Source organism: Bison bison, unplaced genomic scaffold, assembly GCF_000754665.1.
Source record: "Bison bison bison isolate TAMUID 2011002044 unplaced genomic scaffold, Bison_UMD1.0 scf7180017864388, whole genome shotgun sequence".
NCBI lineage: Eukaryota > Metazoa > Chordata > Mammalia > Artiodactyla > Bovidae > Bison > Bison bison.
The window spans coordinates 4,361,351-4,386,569 of record NW_011494960.1 but is presented as its reverse complement, the minus strand read 5'-3'; the positions used below and the strand labels follow the sequence as shown (position 1 = coordinate 4,386,569).

Below are 25,219 nucleotides of genomic sequence, written 5' to 3'. Positions count from 1 at the left end.
TGGTTCCATTTTCCTGGACTTTGTATGCTGAGTAGTATTGGACTGTATCCTGGGTATTGTGGACTCTTCGCTGACTTATCGTCATCTGGACCTTATTGATGTTTGATGTTAACAGGCGATCAGTGCAGTTAAAGTCAGGACATAAATTCTGTCAGCAGTGTCTCAGCAGACAGTGGTTCAAACCTCATTTCTGCTCTCTAAGAGTGTGCTGTTCTTTCTGTTTGGGGGTTCTCTCCTGCAGGAACACAGTTTAGGAATTGGTCTGAGACCAATGTTTTTTTCTGTTTGACAAAATTATAAGTAGTATTTTGATTCTCTCTTGGTATCTGAAGCATAATGAACCTCAAGGTTAAATACTGAATTTGGTTTGGGCCCAATCTGCATTAACCCCGTGGAATCAGTAAAACTCCACGTTTTTAACAAAAGCAGGAAAGTACACAAATCAGCTTTATATGACTTTTTGATAATCAGTTTCTAATTTTTAACACTTTATACGCTTTATTTAATGCCAGTTTTAAAATAGGTTGAGTCAAGCCTGTCCCACTAGTGAAAGAAAAAGGAATGATCATTTAAATTTTAAACAAAAAGAAATTAAAATTTATATTTGATTAACATATTAATTTCTTCTAGTAGCCTTTTATATAATTACAGTGAACCTTAGAGTTACATCAGATTTCTTCTTTGTGTGTATACCTAAAACATAAGTTTTATTGAATGATGTAATTTTTATTTTCAGAAACAAAATATGTAATATTTTAAAATTTCATTTATCTCATGATAAAAATAATCATACTACTTTACTTTAAAATTGGATGAATTAAATCAGAAGAAATGAAGTGAACTGGGTTTGTACAAAAGAGTATGTGTCAATTATTTATTTCTGTGTAGCAGACCACCCCAAAACTTAGTGTCTGGACGTTAAAATCATGTAGATTTATTTGTCTGTGTTTCTGTAGTCTGGATTGTTCTGCTGGTCTAGTTCAATCCTAGTTCTCCTGGTCTCTCCTGGGCTGTCTCACACTGCTGCGGCTGTATGGAGACTTGACTCACACGGCAGCGTCTCAGTGGGGGAGTCTGGATGGGTAAGGGGCCGGGTGAGCCTCGCTCCATGTAGATTCTCACTTTTCAGTGGTCCAGCACTGGCGTTTCTCTAAGTGAACACATATTGAGTATCTGATTAGCCTTGTTACCCTTATTATCTTGTTTATATGGGGAAAAGCCAAGTTACATCACTTTATTTTTATTTATAACATCTTTTCTAGAGAAAATAGTGACCTGCCATTTGTTTAAGAGTGTCTGATCTTTGAAATGGTTTCTTACTTGCCTTGACTTAAAAGACCATGAAATCAATTGTTACATGATTTGTTTAATAATTATTTATATTACTTCTTTTTAAAAAAACAGGCAATTGCTGGCTACTTCGATATATATTTTGAGAAGAATTGCCACAACAAGGTAGGTATTTCATAACTAGGCAAGTATTTTATCTTTGTGCCCCAAGGCATTTGATCATAAGCATTTTGCTTTTGTAAGTAGTTGGAGCTTGTATTTGATGTAGTAAATTAATGTACCGTGATATTAAAAATCTTGTACTTCATCAGACATTTTTGAACTCTACCGATGCAGGTTGTGTTTTCTACGGGCCCACTGAGCACCAAAACACACTGGAAGCAAACAGTATTTCTATTGGAAAAGCCATTTTCAGTTAAAGCAGGTAAGAAAGGGGGGTGGGTGTCTTATTCATTCTGAAATAAACAGTATTCATCCATTCTACAAACACTTTTTCTGTGCCCACTGTATTTGAAGCAATATAGCATACTAAGGTAAGTAGTTCTTAGAGTTTACCATGTACATAAAGTTTAGGTGGCATATCATTTCATTAAAGAAGTAAGTTAAAGAAAACTTTTATTTGAATCTAATGTCTGCCAGTTACAATGTATGTGCCATTATGTAGCTCTTATGTTGAGTACTACAGAGTAATTCAGAAAATTTTTCGTTAAGCATTAACTAGTATATACTAAGTTGAAACTATAACTAAAAGAAAATATTTTAATTTCCCGAGTGACTAAACAGAAATATTACCAATAGAAGTAAAGTGTAAATTAAAAGAGAATGTCATTCAGTAGTTATTATATTCAAAATATATTTGTTTAGAATGCTCTCCACTGGGTCCACCTCCTCAGATCTAGCCTAGTGTTTAAAGACTGATCCGATGCTGCATTCCTTTGTCTTACATCTCGTTGATTGTTCACTTACATGAGCACCTATAGTTCTTATATATCTACACATTTAACACCAAAAGTTAGAATTTGATTATGGACTTTTTTTTTTTAACTGCTTGTTACACGTATGTCTTGTCCCATCTTCACTGAAAGCATCTTGACTGTGGGAAAACTGAATGCACACCAAACTTCAGTGCAGAGATACTCAACATCAGATTATTTGTATGTCTCTTAAAAGCAACATTGAGCAAAGATTTGCAGAAGGATTTCTAAAATATATGATTTTGATTTATATGAAGTTTTAAAAACATGTAAAACAACAGTCTATACACGCACATAGTAAATTAAGAAGCAACACTTATGATAACCACTGAATTCATTGACGTGGTCACCTCTAGAGAAGGATAGAAATAAGATTGCAGAAAGGGGCTTTAGTGCCGTATATCTGAACTATTTCTTTGAAAAACTGAAGGAACTGTGCAGAATGTCAAGATTTGACAAAACTGAGCAAGTGGTCGTTATATCATTCTCCATGTTTAAAATATTTCATAAAATTGTAATGTAGTTTTTATTTCACTGTTGAAGCGTAAAGGAATTTAGTAGATGCAAATTAACACCATTAGAGTAAAGCAGCACTGTGTTGTCATTCTTTCACTTTGAGGTTGTAATGCTATGGAAATAAAACTTTGATGGTGTCATTTTCTCTTTCTCTGGAAAGCTATAGCACAGCAAAACTGAAATGAAGCAAAGACATCTTCATTTATGTTTCTTTGCTTTTTTTTTAACTCTGATATTTGGATTAACTTTGGGAAAATTGAAATACTGCTTTTTCCCCACTGTGACCATTTGTTGTCTTACTACTAGAATTCTAAAGGCTATACTAATTCTTTCATGTTTTAATCTTGAGAGAGATTTAAGATAGCCTTTGAATTTTCTCCTACCTAATTGCAACACAATATTATTTATACCTAGTGAAAATTTGAAATCCTAACTATTCTTTACACAGTAATCCTTCGAGTAATTGATTTCTCAGAATACTGTGAAGAAGATATATGATTCTAATGTTGCCCTGTGGCACCATCTACATTCTATATTTCTTTTATTGCCATTGTGTGTACTTACATAAGTCCAATAGGCTCTCCTAAAAGAGTATAACCTGAGGAAAGTTTGTGAAAACAAAATTTCAAAGAAAGAAAAAATAGTCATTCTCAGTTATAAGAATTTTTTTTAACTCTACTAATCATTAGCCTCTGATGGTATTACTGATAAATAGAAGCCAGAAGCTGTGGGGCAGAGTATTGGGATAGAAGCTAGTCAGAAAAAAGAGCTCTAGGGACATGTTGATAATTGTATTAAATATAAATGGTCCGTACATCTAGAAGATGAAATTTCATTCAGTGCTAAAAAGAAATGAACTATCAACCTGTGAAAAAACATGGAGGAATCTTAAACCCATATTGCTGAGTGAAAGAAGCCAACCACTTAGAGAAATAACACCAACTCTACACAGTCTCTTCCAGAAAAAAGAAAAGAACTGATTTTATGAGGGTAGTATGTCTTTGATATCAAAAATTAGACAAAGATAGTACAATAAAATTAAACTACAAACCAGTGTCTCTCATGAATAAATCCTCAACAAAATAGTAGCAAATTGAATCCAATGATGTGTAGAAAATACACTGTGACCAAATGGGTTTTATTCCAAGAATTCAAGGCTGATTCAGTATTTTAAAATCATATAACGTAGTCCACCATGCTAGCAGTCTAAAGAAGAAAAGCTACATGATTGTATCAGTGGATGCAGGAAAAAAAAAAGTTTGACAAAACGTAATATCAATTCATGACAAATACAGCAAACTAGAAACAAAAGAGAGCTTCATCATCCTGACAGAAGGCATCCATACAGCCTATCGCTAGCATCATGCTGAATAAAGAAAGACTAAATTTGAGATAAGGCAATGGTGTCTACTGGCTCCACTCCTACACTGGTTTTTTTTTCTTAAAATTTATTTTATTTGGAGGATAACTACTGTACAGTATTGTGATGGTTTTTTCCGTGTATCAGTATGAATCGGCCATAGGTAGTACATGTGTTCCCTCCATCCTGAACCTCCTCCTGCCTCCCTCCCTACCCTGTCCCTCTAGGTTGTCACGGAGCACCAGTTTTGGGTGCCCTGCTTCATGCATCAAACTCGCACTGGTTATCTGTTTTACATATGACAGTGTATATGTTTGAATGGTTTTCTCTCAAATCATCCCACCTTCTTTTCCCACTGAGTCCAAAAGTCTCTTCTTTTACATCTGGGTCTCCTTTGCTGCCGTTTATGTAGGATCATTGGTACCATCTTTCTAGATTCCATATATATGCATTAATATGCAGTATTTGTCCTTCTCTTTCTGACTTACTTCACTCTGTATAATAGGCTCTAGGTTCATCCACTTCGTTAGAACTGACTCAAATGCGTTCCTTTTTATAAAGGCTGAGTAATATTCCGTTGTGTATATATACCACAACTTCCTTATCCATTCATCTGCTGATGGACATTAGGTTGCTTTCATATCCTAGCTGTTGTAAATAGTGCTGCATTGAACGTTCAGGTACATGTATCTTTTTCAGTTATGGTTTCCTCAGAGTATATGCCCAGCAGTGGGATTGCTGGGTCGTATGGTAGTTTTATTCCTAGTTTTTTAAGGAATCTTCCTAGTGTTCTCCGTAGTGGTTGTATCAGTTTGCATTCCCACCAACAGTGTAACAAGGTTCCCTTTTCTCCACACCCTCTCCAGCATTTATTTGTAGACTTTTTGATGATGGCCATTCTGACTGGTGTGAGATGATACCTCATTGTGGTTTTGATTTGCATTTATATAATAATAAGTGATGTTGAGCATCTTTTCATTTGTATATTAGCCTAAGCAAATTTAGACAAAGATGGTACAAGAAAATGAAACTACAGACCAATGTCCTTCAGGAATAAATCCTCAACAAAATAGTAGCAAATTGAATCCAGTGATGTGTAACAAGAAAATACACTGTGACCACGGTGTGTATGTCTGCACTCCTGCACTCTTAAACTGGAACTCTTAGCCAGTGCGATAAGAAATGAAGAAGAATTAAAAAGCATTGGGAAGGAAGAAATAAAGCTGTTATTATTTATAGATAATGTATACATAGAAAATTCTAGGAAATCTACCAAAAAAAAAAAAAATACAGAGCTAGTAAGTGAATTTAGCAAGAGAAATTAATGTGCTGATTCTAAAATTTATATACAAATGATCTAGACTATTGTAGCCAAACAATTTTAAGAACCATATTGTACTTCTTACACTATGTAAATTCTGAACTTAAAAATTATATTAACACAAGCAGTATAGTATTGACATATAAAAGATGAATATATAGATTAATACACTGATAGAAAATCCAGAAATAGCCTCATTTTTGTATAGTCAATTAAGTTTTTTCAAAGGGCCAATATAAATTTAATTGGAAAAGGATAGTCTTCTCAGAAAATTGTGTTAGAACAACGGAATATTTATAAAGGAAAATAATGACTCTTCTTATCTGACACCAAATATATAAAAACTTACTTTAAATGGATAATAGACATAAACATAAAAGCTTAAAACTGTGAAATTTCTAGATAACATAAGAGAGCATCTTGATACTTGAGGTAGGTGAAAGTTTACAAAAGTGAAATATTAAGTAAAACTCACTGAACTGCAATTTTACATGTTATAGTTTTATTATATATAAACTACACCTTACTAAAGTTAAGGCGAGGGTGCGATGATTTGAGAGAAAAGTACTGAAACATGTATATTATCATATCTGAAATAGGTCGTCAGTCCAGGTTTGATGCATGATACAGGGTGCTCAGGGCTGGTGCACTGGGAAGACCCTGAGGGATGGGATGGGGAGGGAGGTGGGAGGGGGTTCGGAATGGGGAACGCATGTGCACCCATGGCTGATTCATGTCAATGTATGGCAAAAACCACTACAATATTGTAATTAGCCTCCATTAAAATTAATTAATTAATTTAAAATTTTAAAAAAAAGCCCTCACTGGACCCTCAGTATATCCAGGATAAAATCCAGATTCTTTCCATGACCCTTTACAGTCTGACCGTTTTTCATCGTTTCCAGCCCTAACCTGTCAGAACCCCACAGAAGCCCATCATATGCTGCAGCTGTACTGCTCATTTTTTAGCTAGTTTTCCCATCTTTTCTTCCTCATTGCCTTTATCTGAGATACTTTTCTACCTAGGAAACTACTTTGACCTCTTTCACTTGATGAATTACACTTTTCGCTTTATAGCCCAGCTTATTTCTGTACATCTTTCGTCATTGTCTTAAAAAGTTAACTGTTCTGTTATTTTTTTCTCCCAGATCAATTCATACGTATATCTGTGTTATAACATACCAGTGTGCTCTGATAAGGGGTTCTCATAGATGAGTTATTTGCCCCTCTCACTTCTTTTTTATCTGGTGCAGTATTTGGCATGTCATAAATACCCTCCTGAATGAATGAATAAGTACAGTAATATGCATTGTCACTGAAATATAACTTCCTTTCATCACCGTGGGTGACACATGCCAGGGGCAATTATCTAGTTGCTGTATTTGGTTGCCCCATTTTGTCAACTCTGATGTTCTCTTAAATTGTGGCATGGCTGAGGAGAGTATTGTTGAATCGAAAAATAGCTTGAGTCAAAAACTACTTTTTGACTTAATATGGTGTACAATTTTTAGATAAATAAAGCCAAGTGTCTAATCATGACAATTTGCTGTTGTGCATAAAGTTTATTTTACTGTCCAAACAGTAATGTGACAAGATTTTTTTAACAAAATATTGTGAACATACCTATACAGTTATTCCACCCAGCTTGTGTGTGTGTGTGTATGTGTACATGTTAATATTTTGAATAATGTTAAGTCTTTTTTTGGTAATGGTAAATCTACCATTGGACTTCCCTGGCAGCTCAGTGGTAAAGAATCCACCTGACAATGCAGAAGACATGGGTTTGATCCTTGTGTTGGGAAGATCCCTTGGAAAAGGAAATGGCAACCCACTCCAGTATTCTTGCCTGGGAAATCCCATGGACAGTGGACCCTGGCAGGCTGTAGTCTGTGGGGTCACAAAGAGTTGAACACAACTTATCTACTAAACAAGAACAAAATCTATCATTGAGGGCAGACAGGATATTTGGAAAGCAAAGAAAAAGACAGTGTAAATAGGAAATTTCTCAGAATAGGAATTTTACACTTGACCAAAAGCATAAGGTAACTATAAGATGATGAACCTAATGTTTTGCTTTGGTTTGGGATTTTGTTTGTTGTTGTTATTTTCACAACATAGTTCTAACAATAGTTTCCAAAGAAATATTCTACAACATTTGAGCATTTCCAGCATTGTGGGAGTTAGAGACTAGCCTCCCAGAATGAATACTTTTAAAGGATTTAAAGGTCAATTTTAAAGTTTAAATTCAGAGTGTTTTTCCCCCTTTTCCTTTAAAAAATAATGTACAATTTTATTGTACAAACTTACGTGACAGTATTTATTTTAAAGATCCAGATTTTTTTTTCTTGTGGTTTGGCTTTGAAAAATATTATTAAACTCATACTATTTAGATCTCTTTATATGTTATTGAGTTCAGTTCAGTCGCTTACATGTTATTAGTAAGCTTTTATGTGATGGAGCATCCTTTTCTTTTTTCATTTTTTTAACTCTAAGCTTTGGTAGTGATAATACTGATTTTTATTTATCCTCCTTGTGGGGAATGAAATTTTATTGCTCTGGAAGAAACTAATTTGAAAAAACCACTAGGACCAAATTGAAATGAAATCAATTTTGTTCTTGATTGAACTGCACTGCTGCTTTGTGATATACTAATAGCTATCTGCTGATGATAAAAACAAGGTGATACAGCTCAGCTGCATAGAGACTGTCCTTTGCAGCTCTCACCAGTTTACACACTTAACAACATCAGTCATTTTATATCTATTTGACACTGATTAATTACTCCTATCTCTACTGCATTAGAGCTGTTACCTTGGCACTTTTGCCAGGCTTGAACAATTGAAGTGGGTGCAGCAGTGTGAACTGTGTATTTATTACTGTGACCCTTCATGCTGTATAATTAAGTATTGTTTTACATCTCCATTTTGAAATTAAGCTTACAAAATAACTATTACAGCAAGAGTTATTTTGCTTGTATTTTGTTTTAAAACATGAAAATTATAATATCAGCTTATAAGACAGTGTTAAGACTTTAATTACTCAAATATTTTATTTAATATTGATGCTGAAAATTTTTTCTTCTGTGAAAATTTAACAAAATTATCTGCTATTCATGCATCTTGAGCTGTATTTTAAGTTAAGGGATACATAAACCTCTTAAATACATTCTTCTTTTTAAACATATTTTTTAAACTTGAAATGCAGTATTTGATAACCTGCTTTATAGGCACCAGAGAACATTTCCATTTTGACCCTACACTAAGGATTGAATAGGACATTTATAAACAAGTGAACTTAACATTTTTAACATGTCTAAAGCCGCTTAAAGAGCAACTACCCTTAGGGCACATCAACAAGAAAATCACTGAGTTAAATAAAATGCTCAAAGAATCTTTTTAGATGGTGGTTAAACATTTGAAATAATAGCATCACTACTGGTAATCACCAAAATGCAAATCAGAGCAGTCAGATACTGGTTGTTGTTTGTTACTGGTTTCTTTCATTCTTTTTCTGTTGTGGTTGGATTCTAACAGCCAAATTTTGGTAAAGATGGCTGGAATGTAAAAATTGAACACATTTTATGCCTTTTTAAAGTATCTTGGCTTTATAGAATTTGTTTCATTTTTGTATAAACAAATCATCAGCCTTTTCCTTTTGGTTTCTAACTTTTTTTCCATACTAAGAAATACTGTGTTACTATATTTATACATTTCTTTTGACTCCTTTCTTTCCTCAGTGATGTAAAATGCCCCAATTAGAATGTACTGAATCTCTATAATGAATCTTTATTCCGTTTATCTATGAATTTATTCCTAAGCCATCACAATTTTAAAAACACTTTATTCTATATTTACATACAGTAAAGATTTACGCATTTTATTTATACAGTTTAATAAATTTTGGCAAATGTATGTTCCACTCTATTCAGTTCAGTTCAGTCGCTCAGTCGTGTCCGACATTTTGTGACCCCATGAACCGCAGCACGCCAGGCCTCCCTGTCCATCACCAACTCCCAGAGTTCACCGAAACCCATGTCCATTGTGTTGGTGATGCCATCCAGCCATCTCATCCTCTGTCGTCCCCTTCTCCTCCTGCCCTCAATCTTTCCCAGCATCAGAGTCTTTTCAAATGAATCAGCTCTCCTCATCAGGTGGCCAAAGTATTGAAGTTTCAGCTTCAACATCAGTCCCTCCAGTGAACACCCAGGACTGATTTCCTTTAGGATGGACTGGTTGGATCTCCTTGCAATCCAAGGGACTCTCAAGAGTCTTCTCCAACACCACAGTTCAAAAGCATCAATTCTTCAGCGCTCAGCTTTTTTATTGTCTAACTCTCACATCCATCCTTAACTACTGGAAAAACCATAGCCTTGACTAGATGGACCTTTGTTGGCAAAGTAATGTCTCTGCTTTTTAATATGCTGTCTAGGTTGGTCATAACTTTCCTTCCAAGGAGCAAGCATCTTTTAATTTCATGGCTGCAGTCACCATTTGCAGTGATTTTGGAGCCCAAAAAATAGTCAGCTATAGTTTCCACTGTTTCCCCATCTATTTCCCATGAAGTGATGGGACCAGATGCCATGATCTTCGTTTTCTGAATGTTGAGCTTTAAGCCAACTTTTTCACTCTTTCACTTCCATCAAGAGGCTCTTTAGTTCTTCTTCACTTTCTGCCATAAGGGTGGTATCATCTGTATATCTGAGGTTATTGATATTTCTCCCGGCAATCTTGATTCCAACTTGTGCTGCTTCCAGCCTGGCGTTTCTCATGATGTACTCTGCAAAAAAGTTAAATAAGCAAGGTGACAATATACAGCCTTGGCGTACTCCTTTTCCTATTTGGAACCAGTCTGTTGTTCCATGTCCAGTTCTAACTGTTGCTTCCTGACCTGTATACAGGTTTCTCAAGAGGCAGGTCAGGTGGTCTGGTATTCCCATGTCTTTCAAGATATAGAATATTTACTTCACCCTAAAAAGTTTCCTTGTTGATCCCTTGTGCAGTCAGTCACCCCCATCTTCAGTTTTCAGACTGGACAACCATTGATCTGCTTTCTGTCACTACGTATTATATTACTATTAATAATAGTAAGGCCTTAGTATTCTTTTAGAATTTTATATCAAAATTACTATATAGAACATACTCCAGCTTTGCTTTTAGCATATTTTAAAGTGCATCTGTGAATCAGTAATTTGTTCCTTTTTATTGCCAGGTAGTGTTCCTTTGTATGGACTTACTGTAATGTACATAGGCTTTCACTTGCTGATAGACTTTTAGATTGTTTTCATTCAGGCACCATTATGGATAAAATTAATATGAACATTTTTGTAAAAGTTTTTGTGTGGACATATGTTTTCATTTCTCCTAGGCAGATACGTAGGAGTGGAATTATTAGGTCTTACGATAAATAAATACTTCAGAAGAAGCTGGCAAACTTTTTCACAATGACTATACTATTCAGGGTTCCTACACTGTTGTGGGTTTGTTTGCTCCACATCTTTGTCAACACTTACATAAGAGGGCAGTCATTTTAATATGTTTTAATATGTCATTGTGTTATAAGTGTATGTAGTGACAGCTGTGTTTTTAATTTGCATTTACCTCATGACTAATGATGTTGAGCATCTTTTCATATGTTCATTGGTCATTTGTATGTCTTCTTTGGTGAGGTTTCTTTTAAGATATTTTGCTCAATTTTGGTTGGGTTGTCATCTTACTGGGTTATAAGAATCTTAATAAGGTACAAGTTGTTTGTCCGATATATGTATTGCTGATATTTATGTCTCAATCCTAGTTTTTCCTTTCATTTTCTTAAGGTCTTTTGAACTTTGTGCTATTGTGGCCTCAGTTAAGAAATCTTTGCTACTCTAACATCACAGCTTTTCCTATACGGGTCTTCTAAAAGCTTTGTATTTTTGCCTGTACATTTAGGATTATAAACTATTTCATGTTGATTTTAAAAGTAATATTCATCTTTTTCCAAATTTATATTAGGTTGTTTCATCATCATTTCTTGAAAAGACTTTTCTTTTCCCGTTTAATTACCTTGGCTCTTTTGTCAGAAATTAACTAACCATGTATGCATGTCTGTTTCTGAACTTTGTTTCCTTGATCTGTGTGTCTTTTCTTATGCCAGTAAGACACTGTAAGATGATATAAATCCTCCTGCTTTATTCTGTTCTCTCACTATTCTGGGCTCTTTAAATTTGCATATGCGTTTTAAAGTCAACTTAAATTCTGCCCAAATAAAACAGTCCTGCTGGGATTTTGATTGAGACCGTGTTGAATCTATAGATTACTTTGGGGAGAATTAACATCTTAAAACAGTATTGAGTGTCATCCACAAACAATATGTCTCATTTACTTAGATCATCTTTAGCAGTGTTTCATAGTTTGATATAACTAAATGATGCATATATGTTGTTACATTTATCTCAAGAATTATACGCTTTTTCAATGCTATTATAAATGCTATTGTTATTTCAGTTTCTAATTCTTCAGTGCTCATGTATAGAAATGCAGTTAATTTTTTATATGGATCTTATGTTCTGAGATTGCTAAACCTTCTGAGAGTTTTAGTAGCTGTTTTCCTTTTTTTTTTTTTTGCATAGTGCTTAAGAATTTTTTATGTGTAAGACCATATGGTCTGCAAATAAAGACCATTTTACCATTTTTTCCCCCCAATCTATATTTTTTTTTCTTCCTCTGCATCTTAATGCCCTGACCAGGACATCCAGTAGAATACTGATTAGAGGCAGTCAGAATGAAGATCCTTACTTCAGTCCCAGTCTTAGGAAGAAACCTTTCAGTTCTTCAGTTAATAATGATGTTATCTATAGTTTCTCATTGATTTTCTTTATCAGGTTAAAGAAGTTTCCTTCTATTCCTAGCTTGCTGAAAGTTGTTAGAAATTAACTTTGTCAGAGGCTTAGCAACCCACTCCAGTACTCTTGCCTGGCAAATCCCATGGACAGAGGAGCCTGGTAGGCTGCAGTCCATGGGGTCACTAGGAGTCGGACACGACTGAGCGACTTCACTTTCACTTTTCACTTTCATGCATTGGAGAAGGAAATGGCAACCCACTCCAGTGTTCTTGCCTGGAGAGTCCCAGGGACCGGGGAGCCTGGTGGGCTACTGTCTTTGGGGTCTCACAGAGTTGGACACGACTGAAGCGACTTAGCAGCAGCAGCAGCAGCAGAGGCTTTTTCTACATTTGTGTGACACAATCATGTTTTTTCTCTTTTGTTCAAAGAATTTTTGAATCTTTGTTCATGAGGGATATATATCTCTGTAGTTTTCTTCAAATAACTTTATCTAATTTTGGTATAAGGGTAATGCTGCCCTTAAAAGATGAACTGAGGAGTATTCCTTCCTCTGTTTTTTATACATTTGTTATTATTTTTCCTTAACCGTTGGATAGAATTACCCCAGTGAAGACATTTGTGTCTGTCTTCTTTTCTAATATAAGCATTTAAAGTTAACGATTTTTCAGCAGTGTTGTAGTTATAGGCCACCTATTTTTATATGTTGGTTTCATAATCATTCAAATCAAAATGTCATCTAACTTTCTTCTTGATTTTTATTTTGATTTATGAATTTTTTTTTTTTTTTAACCACATGGCATGTGGTATTTTAGTTCCCTGACTAGGGATTGCACCTGCACCCCATGTAGTAGAAGCACGGAGTCTTACCCACTGGACCACCAGGGAGGTCCCTGATTTATGGAATATTTAGAAATCTGTTGTTTAATTTCTAAATATTTTGGGATTTACTGATTTTTACTTTCATTCTGTTTTGGTCAGAGAACGTAATCTATATGATGTCTGTATGTTTAAATGTATTAAGACCTGTATCTATTAAATAAGTTTTCAAAAGGAAAAAACATCTTTTATTTACCAGATATTTACTATAGTCTAGCACCATTTATTCCTTTGTGTAGATTCAGGTGTCTTTTTGGTGTCATTTTCCTCCTGTCTAAAGAACTTCCTTTAACATTTCTTACAGTGCAGGCCTCCCAGAAAAGAATGCTTTTGTTTCTTTGAAAAAAATAAAAATAAAAACTTGTTCTTAGTTTTCATTTTTTTAAGGATTTTTGCTAGATATCAAATTCTTAATAGGTTTTCTTTCATCACTTCAAAAATATGTCTAGCTAATGAAAATTTTGAGGTTGCTCTTTTTTCTCTTATATGTAATATCTTCATTTTTCCCCTCTGGAAGTTTTAAAGATTATTGTTTTTATCACTGGTTTTCAGGAATTTAATTAAGGTATGCCTAAATGTGTTTTTGTTATTGCTGTAACTTTTTTTTTCCTGCTTATAAGCCTCAATTTGCAGCTATTTAAAAATCTAGACATTTTAAATGAATGTCAAACACTAGAAATATTGTTTTGCTGAATGTTTGGATTTTGGTTATTTTCTTTTAAAAGCGTTGAAGTTTGCTTAGGCAGACAGTTAAGTTATTTAAAGATTACCTTGATCTTTACCAAAAAAAATGTTTTAAAGCTTTGTTAAGGAGCACTGGTGTTGACTTTACTCTTAGGGCGGTTTAACACTAAACTGTAACCTGGAGTCTCTAGTGAATCATCCTAAGTGTTCAGCAGTCTTCTATTCTGGCTGCTTGAGTCCTCAGATGATTTATTCCTTTCTTGTTGTTCATTCATTCAGTCATGTCTGACTCTTTGCGACCCCATGAACTGCAGCTCACCATGCTTCCCTGACCTTTGCTATCTCCTGAAGTTTGTTCAAACTCGTATCCATTGAGTCAGTGATGCCATCAAACCATCTCATCCTCTATTGCCCCCTTCTCCTCCTGCCATCAATCTTTCCCAGCATCAGGGTGTTTTCCAAGGAGTCAGTCCTTTGCGTCAGGTGGCCAAAGTATTGGAGCTTCAGCATCAGTCCTTCCAATCAGTGTTCAGGATTAATTTCCTTTAGGATTGACTGGTTTGTTCTCCTTGCAGTCCAAGGGACTCTCAAGAGTCTTCTCCAGCATCACAATTCAAAAGCATCAATTCTTCAACACTCAGCCTTTATGGTCCAACTCTCACATCCGTACATGACTACTGGAAAAACCATAGTTTTGACCTTAGGGACCTTTGTCGGCAAAGTAATATCTCTGCTTTTTGATACACTGTCTAGGTTTGTTATAGCTTTTCTTTCAAGGAGCAAGCGTTTTTTAATTTCATGGGTGCAGTCACCATCCATAGTGATTGGAATCCAAAAAGTAAAGTCTGACACTGCTTCCATTCTTTCCCCATCTATTTGACATGAAGTGATGGGACTATATACCATGATCTTCATTTTTTGAATGTTGAGTTTTAAGGCAGCTTTTTCACACTTTTCTTTCGCTTTCATCAAGAGGCTCTTTAGTTCCTCTTTGCTTTCTGCCATGAGAGTGGTGTCATCTGCATATCTGAGGTTGTTGATATTTCTCCCGGCAATCTTTGCCAGCTGTGCTTCATTCAGCCCTGCATTTCACATGATGTACTCTGCAAGTAAGTGAAATAAGTGACAATATGTAGCCTTGACATACTCCTTTCCCAATTTTGAACCAGTCCATTGTTCCATATCTAACTGTTGCTTCTTGACCTGCATACAGGTTTCTCAGGAGGCAGTTATGGTGGTGTCGTATTCCCATCTCTTTAAGAATTTCCAGATTATGACTGTGGTCCACACAGTCAAAGGCTTTAGTATAGTCAGTGAAGCAGAAGTAGATATTTTTCTGGAATTCTCTTGCTTTTTCTGTGATCCAACGGATGTTGGCAATTGATCTGTTGTGGTTCCTCTGCCTTTTCTAAATCCAGATTGTACATCTAGATAATACTCAGTTCACATACTGTTGAAGCCTAGCTTGAAGGATTTTGAGCATTACCTTGCTAGCATGTGAATTGTCTTGTGAAACCTTACCTTTTACTGCCTTCCAGCCACCCCCAGTCCTCTGTGCCAGCATACCCTGTTAGACCTCTTGCATAGTTGTCAGCACCTCTGTTTTCTTCGCCCTGAACTGTGAACGCTTTGAGGTCAGGGACCATGTCTCTTTTATAACATGCCCAGGACATACCTCAGGGCCTCATATTGAAGAGTCCAGTAAACAGTCCCCAACCCTGCAGTGACTGCTGTAGTTATGCTTTTTCACAAGCATTTGACACCCATGCTAGCTAAGTTAGATCTGCTTTCTTCAAAAATTAAACATAAAATTGTCCTGAAATTTTTTAAGTTAAAAAAAAAAGTGAAACATCTCACAACAAAAAATAAGAAGTATCAATTCTAAGTATACCATGTTGCTTTTCTGCTGCACTGTATTCCTTGAATTCTGAAACCCAATTTTTGCCTTTCTTCTATAGGTGAAGCCTTGAAAGGAAAGATCACAGTGCACAAGAATAAGAAAGATCCACGTTCTCTCATTGTGGCCCTCACATTGAACAATACAACTCAAACTTATGGTCTCCAGTAAAAAGGCTACAAATGCGCCAGCTAATCTGCAGCTTTTATGGTCGGGGAGGGGCGGGCAGTAGGGGAGGAAGCTTATGTGAACACATGGATGTTGAATCTTTGAATCTGGTAATTCAGCTACAGAGGGAACTGATCCTCGTGATCCACCTCTGGAATCACATTCTTGAAAGTCTGGTCAGTGAGATTTAACAAAATGTAATCCCTGCATTGAGTTCAGCTGTATTGAAAGTCATTCAAATTGGCCTAAATTTGGAACAGAGGTATAATCTTTTGTTGTTTTTAATAATTTTCTTACTATAAATTTTAAGCACTAGTAATTGTTATTTGGATAATGTTTTATGAAACTAGTAACTGTACACAAGGTATTACACATTTTATTGAAAATTTCCTTTCTAAGAAATAGTCTTAATTGTATCTGCTAGAATATCAGGATATAATGTAGAGCAAGTGTAAGGAACTAAAATGTGGAAAAGAGACCACACAAACTGTATTTGAAATCAGTTTAGTTGATTGTTGTATATAATTCTGTTCTCATTTTTTAGCTTCTTCTCTCTTTGCAAATATTCTTCAGTCATATAGTTTTCTATTACTGCCCAGGACATCTAGTTTCAATACATTTGCCCTAGATTTAAAAAAATTTTTTAAAGATTGGGATAAATATGTATTTATTTACTAATCGTTTTTTTCAAACTAGATTTATGTACAAAGTTAAACATGTAACTGTTAATGTACTTTTATCACTTTATACACTTGTGTAATTTACAATTATTGACCCAGTTTGAAATACAGAAAACATTCAAATAAACGTATACAACAGCCATTAGTATTATAAAGTGACATTTCCACATACCAAAGCCGTTTACAAAGTTAGAAGCATTTACAACAAGTCTTAGCAAAGGAATCGTTTTTAAGAAAATAGGAATTTTAAGGCGAGGTGGATCACATGGTTCATTTCCATTCATCAGCTGGTTCATTTTCACAACAACACGCACACAAAGCAGCATAGCATTGTGTTGAGAAGCATGAATTCTGGAGCCAGTTCAAGCCTTAGCTGCAGCTCTTATTTGCTGTGTAATCCTATGTTCCTTAACCTCTCTCTCCCTCCATAAATGTGCCAATTCATGAGCTGATACATTTCAACTACTGAAATGTGTACATTTCAACTGATACATTTCAACAACTTCTATGTGCCTAGTACATAGAAAACACTTAGTCCGTGCTCAGTGATATCATCACCACCAGTCAAGGACCCCTTCCAAAGACTGTAGTGGCATCTGCATTAGATCAGTTTGAGAATTGTCAACCTTATGAGATACTACTGTAGTGTGTGAGTGAGTGGGAAGATTACAAGAGAATTTAATATTTATTTAGCAAAAAAATGCATCAAAAATAAACTGTCTTTTGGTCTTCAGTAGAAAACTGGAGTTCCAGCAATAGGAAAAATAGCCCCATCAAACGATGGTATTTCAGACCTTAATGTAAGTCTTTCTTCTTCATAAGCATGGTTTCTTTTTTCACTGAGCCAAACTAGTCAGCTTGTTTTCACCATGGTTTGGATTCCGGCCACTACTGGAAATGTGTACTGCTGCTAATACAGCTCAAAATGTTTTAAATTTCTGTCTAGGGTGTTTCATGTAACAATTTGAGTAATGGGATGATGGATCAAAAGTAAAAAGACTTACCATTAATTTTAAAAAAATTTTTAATAGCATATACTTGCTTTACAATGTTGTGTTAGTTTCTGCTGTACAACAGCGTGAATCGGCTATATGTATATATGTCTGTCTGCTCCCTCCTGCCCCCCATCCCCCTCTGGGTCATCACAGAGCCCCGAGCTGAGCTCCTGGTGCTTACACAGCAGCTTCCCACTAGCTATCTAGTGGTGGTATATACATGTCCGATTTACCATATATGAAGATTTACCATTAAATTTTTAAAGTAACCGAAAAACTTTTTTTTTGTTTGTTTTTCTTTCTTAACAAGTATTTTTTACTATTTAAAAAAGTACTTCTCAAAAATGATTTCTCATTAAAAGTCTTGTTTGATTTTCAGGGGATTTTCAGCCAGTGTCTCTTTTAATATTCTCCTCCTGGTAGCCTTCCCAGGCTGGAACATCCTAATTTGTGTACCTAAACATTTTCTGAGATGTGAGAGTCTGAATATTAGCTCTTTGGTTAGAATTTCAGCCATTAAACTGCTATAGAAAATAAGTACTTTGTAGCTCTTTATAGTGATAAATACAGCGTTCTTTCCTGCTGTGGCAGATGGGCACTTAGGGATAGCAGTTTGCTCTGTCCCAAGAATCTTATTCCCATTAAGAAAATACATTTTTCTCCTATTTTTCTTTGTGAAAACTAGTGTTGTAATGTGTGGGGTTCATCCAAGGTTAATAGTCATCTCTGGTAGAGTGGTATTTTCTAAACAGAGGACTTTGGAAGCAGTGTTCCAAGAAAACAGAACTGCAGGTGTACAGCATTGCATAGACAAGGTGGTCTAGTGAGTAGCCCTGAATGCTAGGAACACACTTCATAGTGAATCAGGGAGCTGTCAGATAACTTTGAAATAATTCCTCTTTGTGGAGGTGAATAAGTAATACTGTCTAAATATTGAGTTTTTTTCTTTCTTATCACTTAATCTGAATTGTAGTCTGGTTCACCTGTGTCTTTCAGCATTCTACCCCTATCACGTATTAGAATGGAATATTTTAAATGTACTGTGCGACCTTATGGATTTGAGATCACTTTATACTCATCTCACTGATCATGCCCATGCTATCAAGTAGAGGAAGTAGGATAACAGTGCTCTAAGAGCATCCAACAGAAAAAATTGAAACAGGATGAGGCCCTGTTTAGCTTCTGCTGGCCATATATTAAGCTGCTGGACCATAACAAATCTAAACGTTACGGTATTCAGACTTTTTCTGTGTAGTGAAATACCTCAAAATGCGTATCTCTTACGCAGTTACTGTCATGGAGTTTCAGCCTATTATGAAAGGTTAGGTAAGTAAGATACAGCGGAAGTCAAGTGTTGTCTACTATTGGATTGGTGAGCTACAGGCCAGAGCCAGCTCCACCATGTTGTTCATTTCGGTAAATAAAATTTTACTGAACCTGAGATAGGCAATATTTTAGAAATCATATTTCTTCATATGACTCACTAACAGCCATGGCAGAGAAGATACAATAAGTTATAGCTTATAAGGACTATTTCTTAAAATATGGAGACTTCCATTTATGAAGACTTCAAGGATTGACCAAGATGTACCTAACATTACAGTATTAATGAGACTGATGTCTTAAACTGTAACATTTAATGCTCTGCAACAGGAATCAATAAGTTGAAACTAGCTGATTATCAGCTTCATGTAGAAAGTTTTAAAAAAGAGTAGAGAAATGGACAAATTTTCACAGTTAGAGATGGTTGAACCTTACCCACAAGCTGCAAGCAGAGTCAGCTAATGAATGACTTCTGAGCCTAAAAGAATTCGCATGCAGCTCATTAACCTCTGGGTTTTTAAGAGACTTAGGGCCCCTAACTGTCAACCGTAGGAAAGACAGTTGGGGGAATGGCCTTATATCAGTACTTTTCAACATGCTTGAGGCTCCTCGGTGCCTTCCTTGCTTGGTTTTAGCCTAAAATGTGGCATTGCTTTTGTACTAAGGTACTAGACATCCTGGGAAGGTATGTGAAGTCCCTTGCCAGCTATCAGATAAGGCCAGGTTGCTTTTTTTTTTTCCAAGATGTGTTCATTTAGTTATTTTTGGTTGCACTGGGTCTTCGTTGCTGTCCGTGGGCCTCCTGTAGTTTCAGCAGCGAGCCGGGACTGCTCTTCATTGTGGAGTGCTGGCTCTCTTGTGGACCGCAGGCTCTAGGTGCGCCGGCTTCAGTACTTGCAGTGTGCATGCTCAGTCGTTGAGGCGCGTGGACTTAGTTGCTCCTCCTCATGTGAAATCTTCCTGGGTCAGGGATTGAGCCCACGTCCCTGTGTTGGAAGGTGGATTCTTAATCACTGGGCCACCAGGGAAAACCCAAAACCATGTTGCTTTAAGATCTTGTGTCTGTTTCCTTGCCAAAAAGGTAAACTTTTCCACACAGAATGATGAAATAGGTTAAGATTCATTTACATCTAGAATATAGTTAAATACATACATAAAGATTGTCTATCACTGAGTTATTTAAAATTAAGGTAATCAACAGTAGTCTAAACCTCATTCTTCCAGCTCAAGTCCTTGTTTCCTATTTTATTAAGAAAATCGAGCCAGTCTGAGGAGAACTTAACAGGTTTCCATACTATACTCCCCAGCCAACCTTGATGCCCATGTACGGGCTTCCCACTGAATGAACTTTCACCACATCTGGCCAAGCCAGCTCCTCACCCTGTGCCTCACAGCCCATTCCCTCAGTCACTCAGATACTGCTTCAGCGTGTGTCTGGTGTCACCAGGTTTTCCCTCTGCTGCTCCATGATCAGCATGAAAGTGAAAAGTGTTACTCAGTCTTGTCCAACCTGTTGCAACCCCGTGGATTGTAGCCCACCAGTATCCTGTGTCCATAGGACTTCCCAGGCAAGGATACTGGAGTGGATTGCATTCTCTTCTCCAAGGGGATCTTCCTGACCCAGAGATTGAACCCAGGTCTCCTGCATTGCAGGCAGATTCTTTACTGTCTGAGCCATTGTCCAGATATGATCAGCATTCAGAAAGGATATTGTTTCTCCTACATTAAAAAAAAAAAAATTTCAACTCCCACTTCTACCTCCCACTGTTGTCACAGTTCTACCTTCCCTTTACATTGAGACTACACAGAAAGGATTTGTCAGTGTTCAGTGTTTTCTCTCTTCCCATTATTTTAAACAACTATAAAGAGTTGGACCATATAGAAGGCTGAGCACCGAGGAATTGATGCTTTTGAATTGTTGTGCTGGAGAAGACTCTTGAGAGTCTCTTGAACAGCAAGGAGATCAAACCAGTCAATCCTAAAGGAAGTCAAGTCTGAATATTCATCGGAAGGTCTGATGTGGAAGCTTCAATACTTGGGCCACCTGATGGCAAAGAGCCAACTCATTGGAAAAGACCCTGATGCTGGGAACGATTGAGGGCAGGATTAGAAGGGGGCAACAGAGGATGAGATGGTGGAATGGCATCACCGACTCAGTAGACTTGAGTTTGAGCAAACTCCAGTAGATAGTGAAGGACAGGGAAGCCTGGCGTGCTGCAGTTCATGGAAATTTCCTAAGTACCAAAAAGTTATGCTGCCAACACTTCTCCCCCATCCCCTCCCTAGGCAAACACTAATTGATTTCTATCAATATAAATTTGTTTTGCCTGGTTTAGTACTTCATATAAATGGAATCATATAGTATGTACTTTCATTTCCAGCATAGTTTTTTTTGAGGTTCATCTATGTTGATGTGTATCTGTAGTATGTTTTTTTTATTACTGGATATTCCACTTTATAAATGGAATTCTGCTCCTTTGTTTATCCATTCATCTGTTGGTGAACACTTGGATTGTTTCCAGGTTGTAGGTATTGTGAATAAAGCTGCTATGAACATTTGTGTACAACTCTGCTTGAGCCCACCCTCACCAGGACTTTTGCCTCCACAACTCCATTGAAACTACTCTTATCAAAGTCACCAGTGAACTGCATGTTGCCAATTCCATCCAGTTAGCTTGTGACCAATTTTCAGCCCTGGTTTTACTTGCCCCACCAGTAGTACTCAATGCTGATGATCACCCTTCTGGAAACATTGGGCTTGGCTTTCCCCACTCCTTCGTTTTTGGCCAGTCTTCAGTTTCCTTTGTTGGCTTTTTCTCACCTTTTCACCTTTTACATGTTGGCACCTTAGTCTTGGGAATGTTTTTCTGTCCATCTTCCCTCCCTTGGTGATTTCATCCAGACTTAAGATTATAAATACCAAGACACTGATGATTCCTAAAACTATCACCATGGCAGTCTGTATCCAACTTCTCACATAACATGTCTATATAGATGCCTCCTGCTGCTGCTGCTGCTGCTAAGTCGCTTCAGTCGTGTCCGACTCTGTGTGACCCCATAGACTGCAGCCCACCAGGCTCCCCCGTCCCTGGGATTCTCCAGGCAAGAACACTGGAGTGGGTTGCCATTTCCTTTTCCGATGCATGAAAGTGAAAGTGAAGTCGCTCAGTCGTGTCTGACTCAGTGATCCCATGGACTACAGCCCACCAGGCTCCTCCGTCCATGGGATTTTCCAGGCAAGAGTACTGGAGTGGGGTGCCATTGCCTTTTCCGAGATGCCTCCTGAGCATCTCCAAAATAACATTCAAAACTGAATTTCTGATCTTCTCCAAACCCTGCTATTTTCCTCCATCTTACTAGGACAGAAAACTGAGAGACATCCTTGACCCGTTTCTTTCCCTCTGCATCCAAGTCAGGCAGCAAGTCTTACAGAATCTACCTTCAAAATATGTCCAGAACCAAAACAGACCTCACTACGCCATGCTAGTCCAAGCTGCCATCATGTTTTACCTCCATCACTGGTTCTCAAACTGTGGTCAGCGGACCCCTCATGACTCCTGAAAACCTCTTAGAGGAAGTCCAGGAAATGAAAACTATTTTTGCAATAGTACTAAGGTATTTGCCTTTTTCACTGTATTCATATTTACGCCGATGGTACAAAAGCAATCGTGTAAAATTGCTGGCCCTAGCACAGATCAAGGCACCAAACTATACTAATAGTCATTGTATTCTTCACTGCCACATACTCTATTTAAAATGTCCTTGATTAAAAAAAAAAAACATTTCATTAAATCTTGACCTTTGAGTACTCATCTTGTTAACATTCTATATGATATACTAATAAAGCACTTTTATTGCATATGGCAATAAAAATATCTGTCTCCACAAAAGCATTTGTGTGACACAGTTGCAAGCTGATCTGGCCACTTTTTAATGTAACATTTTTACTTGGAAAGAATATCTATGACAGACATTGTCCTGGAAAGAAAAAAAGTGACATCACTTAAGTGAAGACAACTAATATAATTTGTTTCTAGTTTCCAGTTTTTAAGCTGAAGTTATAATTTTGGAAAGTATGTAAGTGGGAAAAGGAAGGAAAACCTCTTCCTCTACTACTTGATGGAGAAGGAAATGGCAACGCACTCCAGCATTTTTGCCTGGAGAATCCCAGGGATGGGGGATCCTGGTGGGCTGCCATCTGTGGGGTTGCACAGAATCGGACACAGCTGACACGACTTAGCAGCAGCAGCAGCAGCAGCTACCACTTGAAGTTCTCAACTGAAACCTCTGTAACAAAAGACAGATTAACAAGAGGAAAGCATATGGATGTATTTTAACAGAAGTTTTTATATGACACACAAACCTTCACAAGGAAGTGAATGAAGACCTGAAGAAGAAAAAAACCCAAGTGGTTTTATGTTAGGCTGAATGAAGAGTGGAAAGTCGGGAAGACATAGGACAAAGATGAGCTGAGCTTAGTAGATGGGGACACTTTGCAAGACCTGACTGATCAGGTTCTTCCTGGCATCCCAGTGTCTTTGGAGATAAGGATGTGCCTTTCCCCTGGTCACTGAGAGCACGACTCTCACGTGAGGGTGTGGACCTGCTTCAGGGGAAGCCTCGGAAGTCCTTCCTGAAGATGAAAGAAATCACCAAAACAAATCAATGTTTATTCTAATGGCCTCTGTTGGACACTGTGGGTTTCAGTTCACCTGTTTACTGAGAAGCAATGAGTTAGACAAGCAAATAGAAAAAAAAAAAGACTCTTCCCCTCACATGCCATCTCTCAGATTTCTTCAGCTTGAAATACTCACTTTGCCAAGATGCCATATTTGGAGGTCACATATGGTGAACCAGTAACAGTGGTGTAGTAACTGATTTTGATGCTGTATAATAAAACATCAATCTTGGAAGATCTGCATGATTCGATGAGCTAAAACTATACCCCGCAGCAGCACCAAATTGCATAATGTTGACAAATATTCTTTCAAAGGATAAACTGTTGGTCCTGTTTGGCTTTAGTATTGAAGATTATATGAGGCTGTAGGGAAGATACCCTGGAGGAGGAAGTGACACCCCACTCCAGTATCCTTGCGTGGAGAATCCCATAGACAGAGGAGTCTTGTGGGCTACAGTCCGTGGGGTCACAAAGAGTTGGAGACAACTGAGTGTCTAGGCACACAGCACATATTTTCTTCATATAGTTCAACCAAAACAGTGTATCATAGCAGACTGAATGCAGAAGCCACTATGATATCCAGCTGTGTGCTATTCCAAACCTGATAATAGAGATTTGTAAACATGTTATATAATACCACTCATCATTAAATACTATTTTGCAAAAGTTATTTTCATTAAAAAATGTTATTCCTGTCAATGTGTGTGTTTGTTATTCAATAGAATTAGTCCAGAAATGTAAGTTCCAGAAGAAAAAGGATGTTTGTGTATTTTATTAACTGCTGTCTTGTGCCCTGGCATATAGTAGGAGCTCAATAAGTATCTGTTGAATTTAAAAATGAATGCAGGTAATTACCTTGTGGTCCAGTGGTTAGGACTTAGCACTTTCACTGCTGTGACCTGGGTTCAATCCCTGATTGGAGAACTAAAATCAAGAAACAAAAAAAGGAATGCATCATCTAACGGGCTGATCATCTAGATGAGTGGTTTACTGCAATTAACCAATGATACTATGCCAATTTCTTCTACTTAATTATTTTATTATCTATGAATTTATTTTTGCTTTTCTGAATTAGGAAATCTCTTGCATATCATTTTTACATATTTAAATGTTTATTTTTCTCAACCACTTGGATGTTTTAAAATTTCAGAGCCTGTGACCATCACATGGTTTTGAGCCCACAGAACCCTGGGTTTGCAAATGGTTAAGTCGTTTAATCGACATATACACATTCATATAGTTTGTAATTGATTTGTATGTTGATCCTTTTCAAAAAGTAGATAATTTTGTGTAATTTAGATTTGGCGAAGGCTAACTCTGGTGTTTCAGTGAGTGTGTGGAAACAGCACACAGATGTAGTTTAAACTTCTTTTAAAACATTAAAAAAAATCCAATAAGTCGTTTCTAAAACAATACGGTTTTTCTTCATTAGGAATTAATAGCTAAAAAATAAGGACACAATTATGAGTGACTCAAAATCTCTTCAGCACACAGCTACATAAACTAATGACATTAATAATTAGGAACATTTTAGCTAATGAGAAATTTTGAGTTTTATAACAGTGACAGCAAGGAATTTTTTAAGTCAAATTTTTGTCCCCATCTGTACCCTAGAGGATGTTTACCCCTAGAAAGAC

General features: G+C 36.7%; 1 protein-coding gene across 1 annotated transcript in view; it reads left to right on the top strand.

The window, feature by feature from the left end:
* The window catches only part of PRMT3 (protein arginine methyltransferase 3), a 121,845-nt gene extending 105,117 nt beyond the window's left edge, over nt 1-16,728 (top strand). The window contains exons 14-16 of the mRNA XM_010858410.1: nt 1,405-1,455; nt 1,627-1,714; nt 15,800-16,728. Of these exons, the coding sequence (XP_010856712.1) occupies nt 1,405-1,455; nt 1,627-1,714; nt 15,800-15,909 (249 nt within the window). The 3' untranslated portion in view covers nt 15,910-16,728. The remainder of the gene's footprint in view (nt 1-1,404; nt 1,456-1,626; nt 1,715-15,799) is intronic.
* Nucleotides 16,729-25,219: the final 8,491 nt, after the last annotated feature.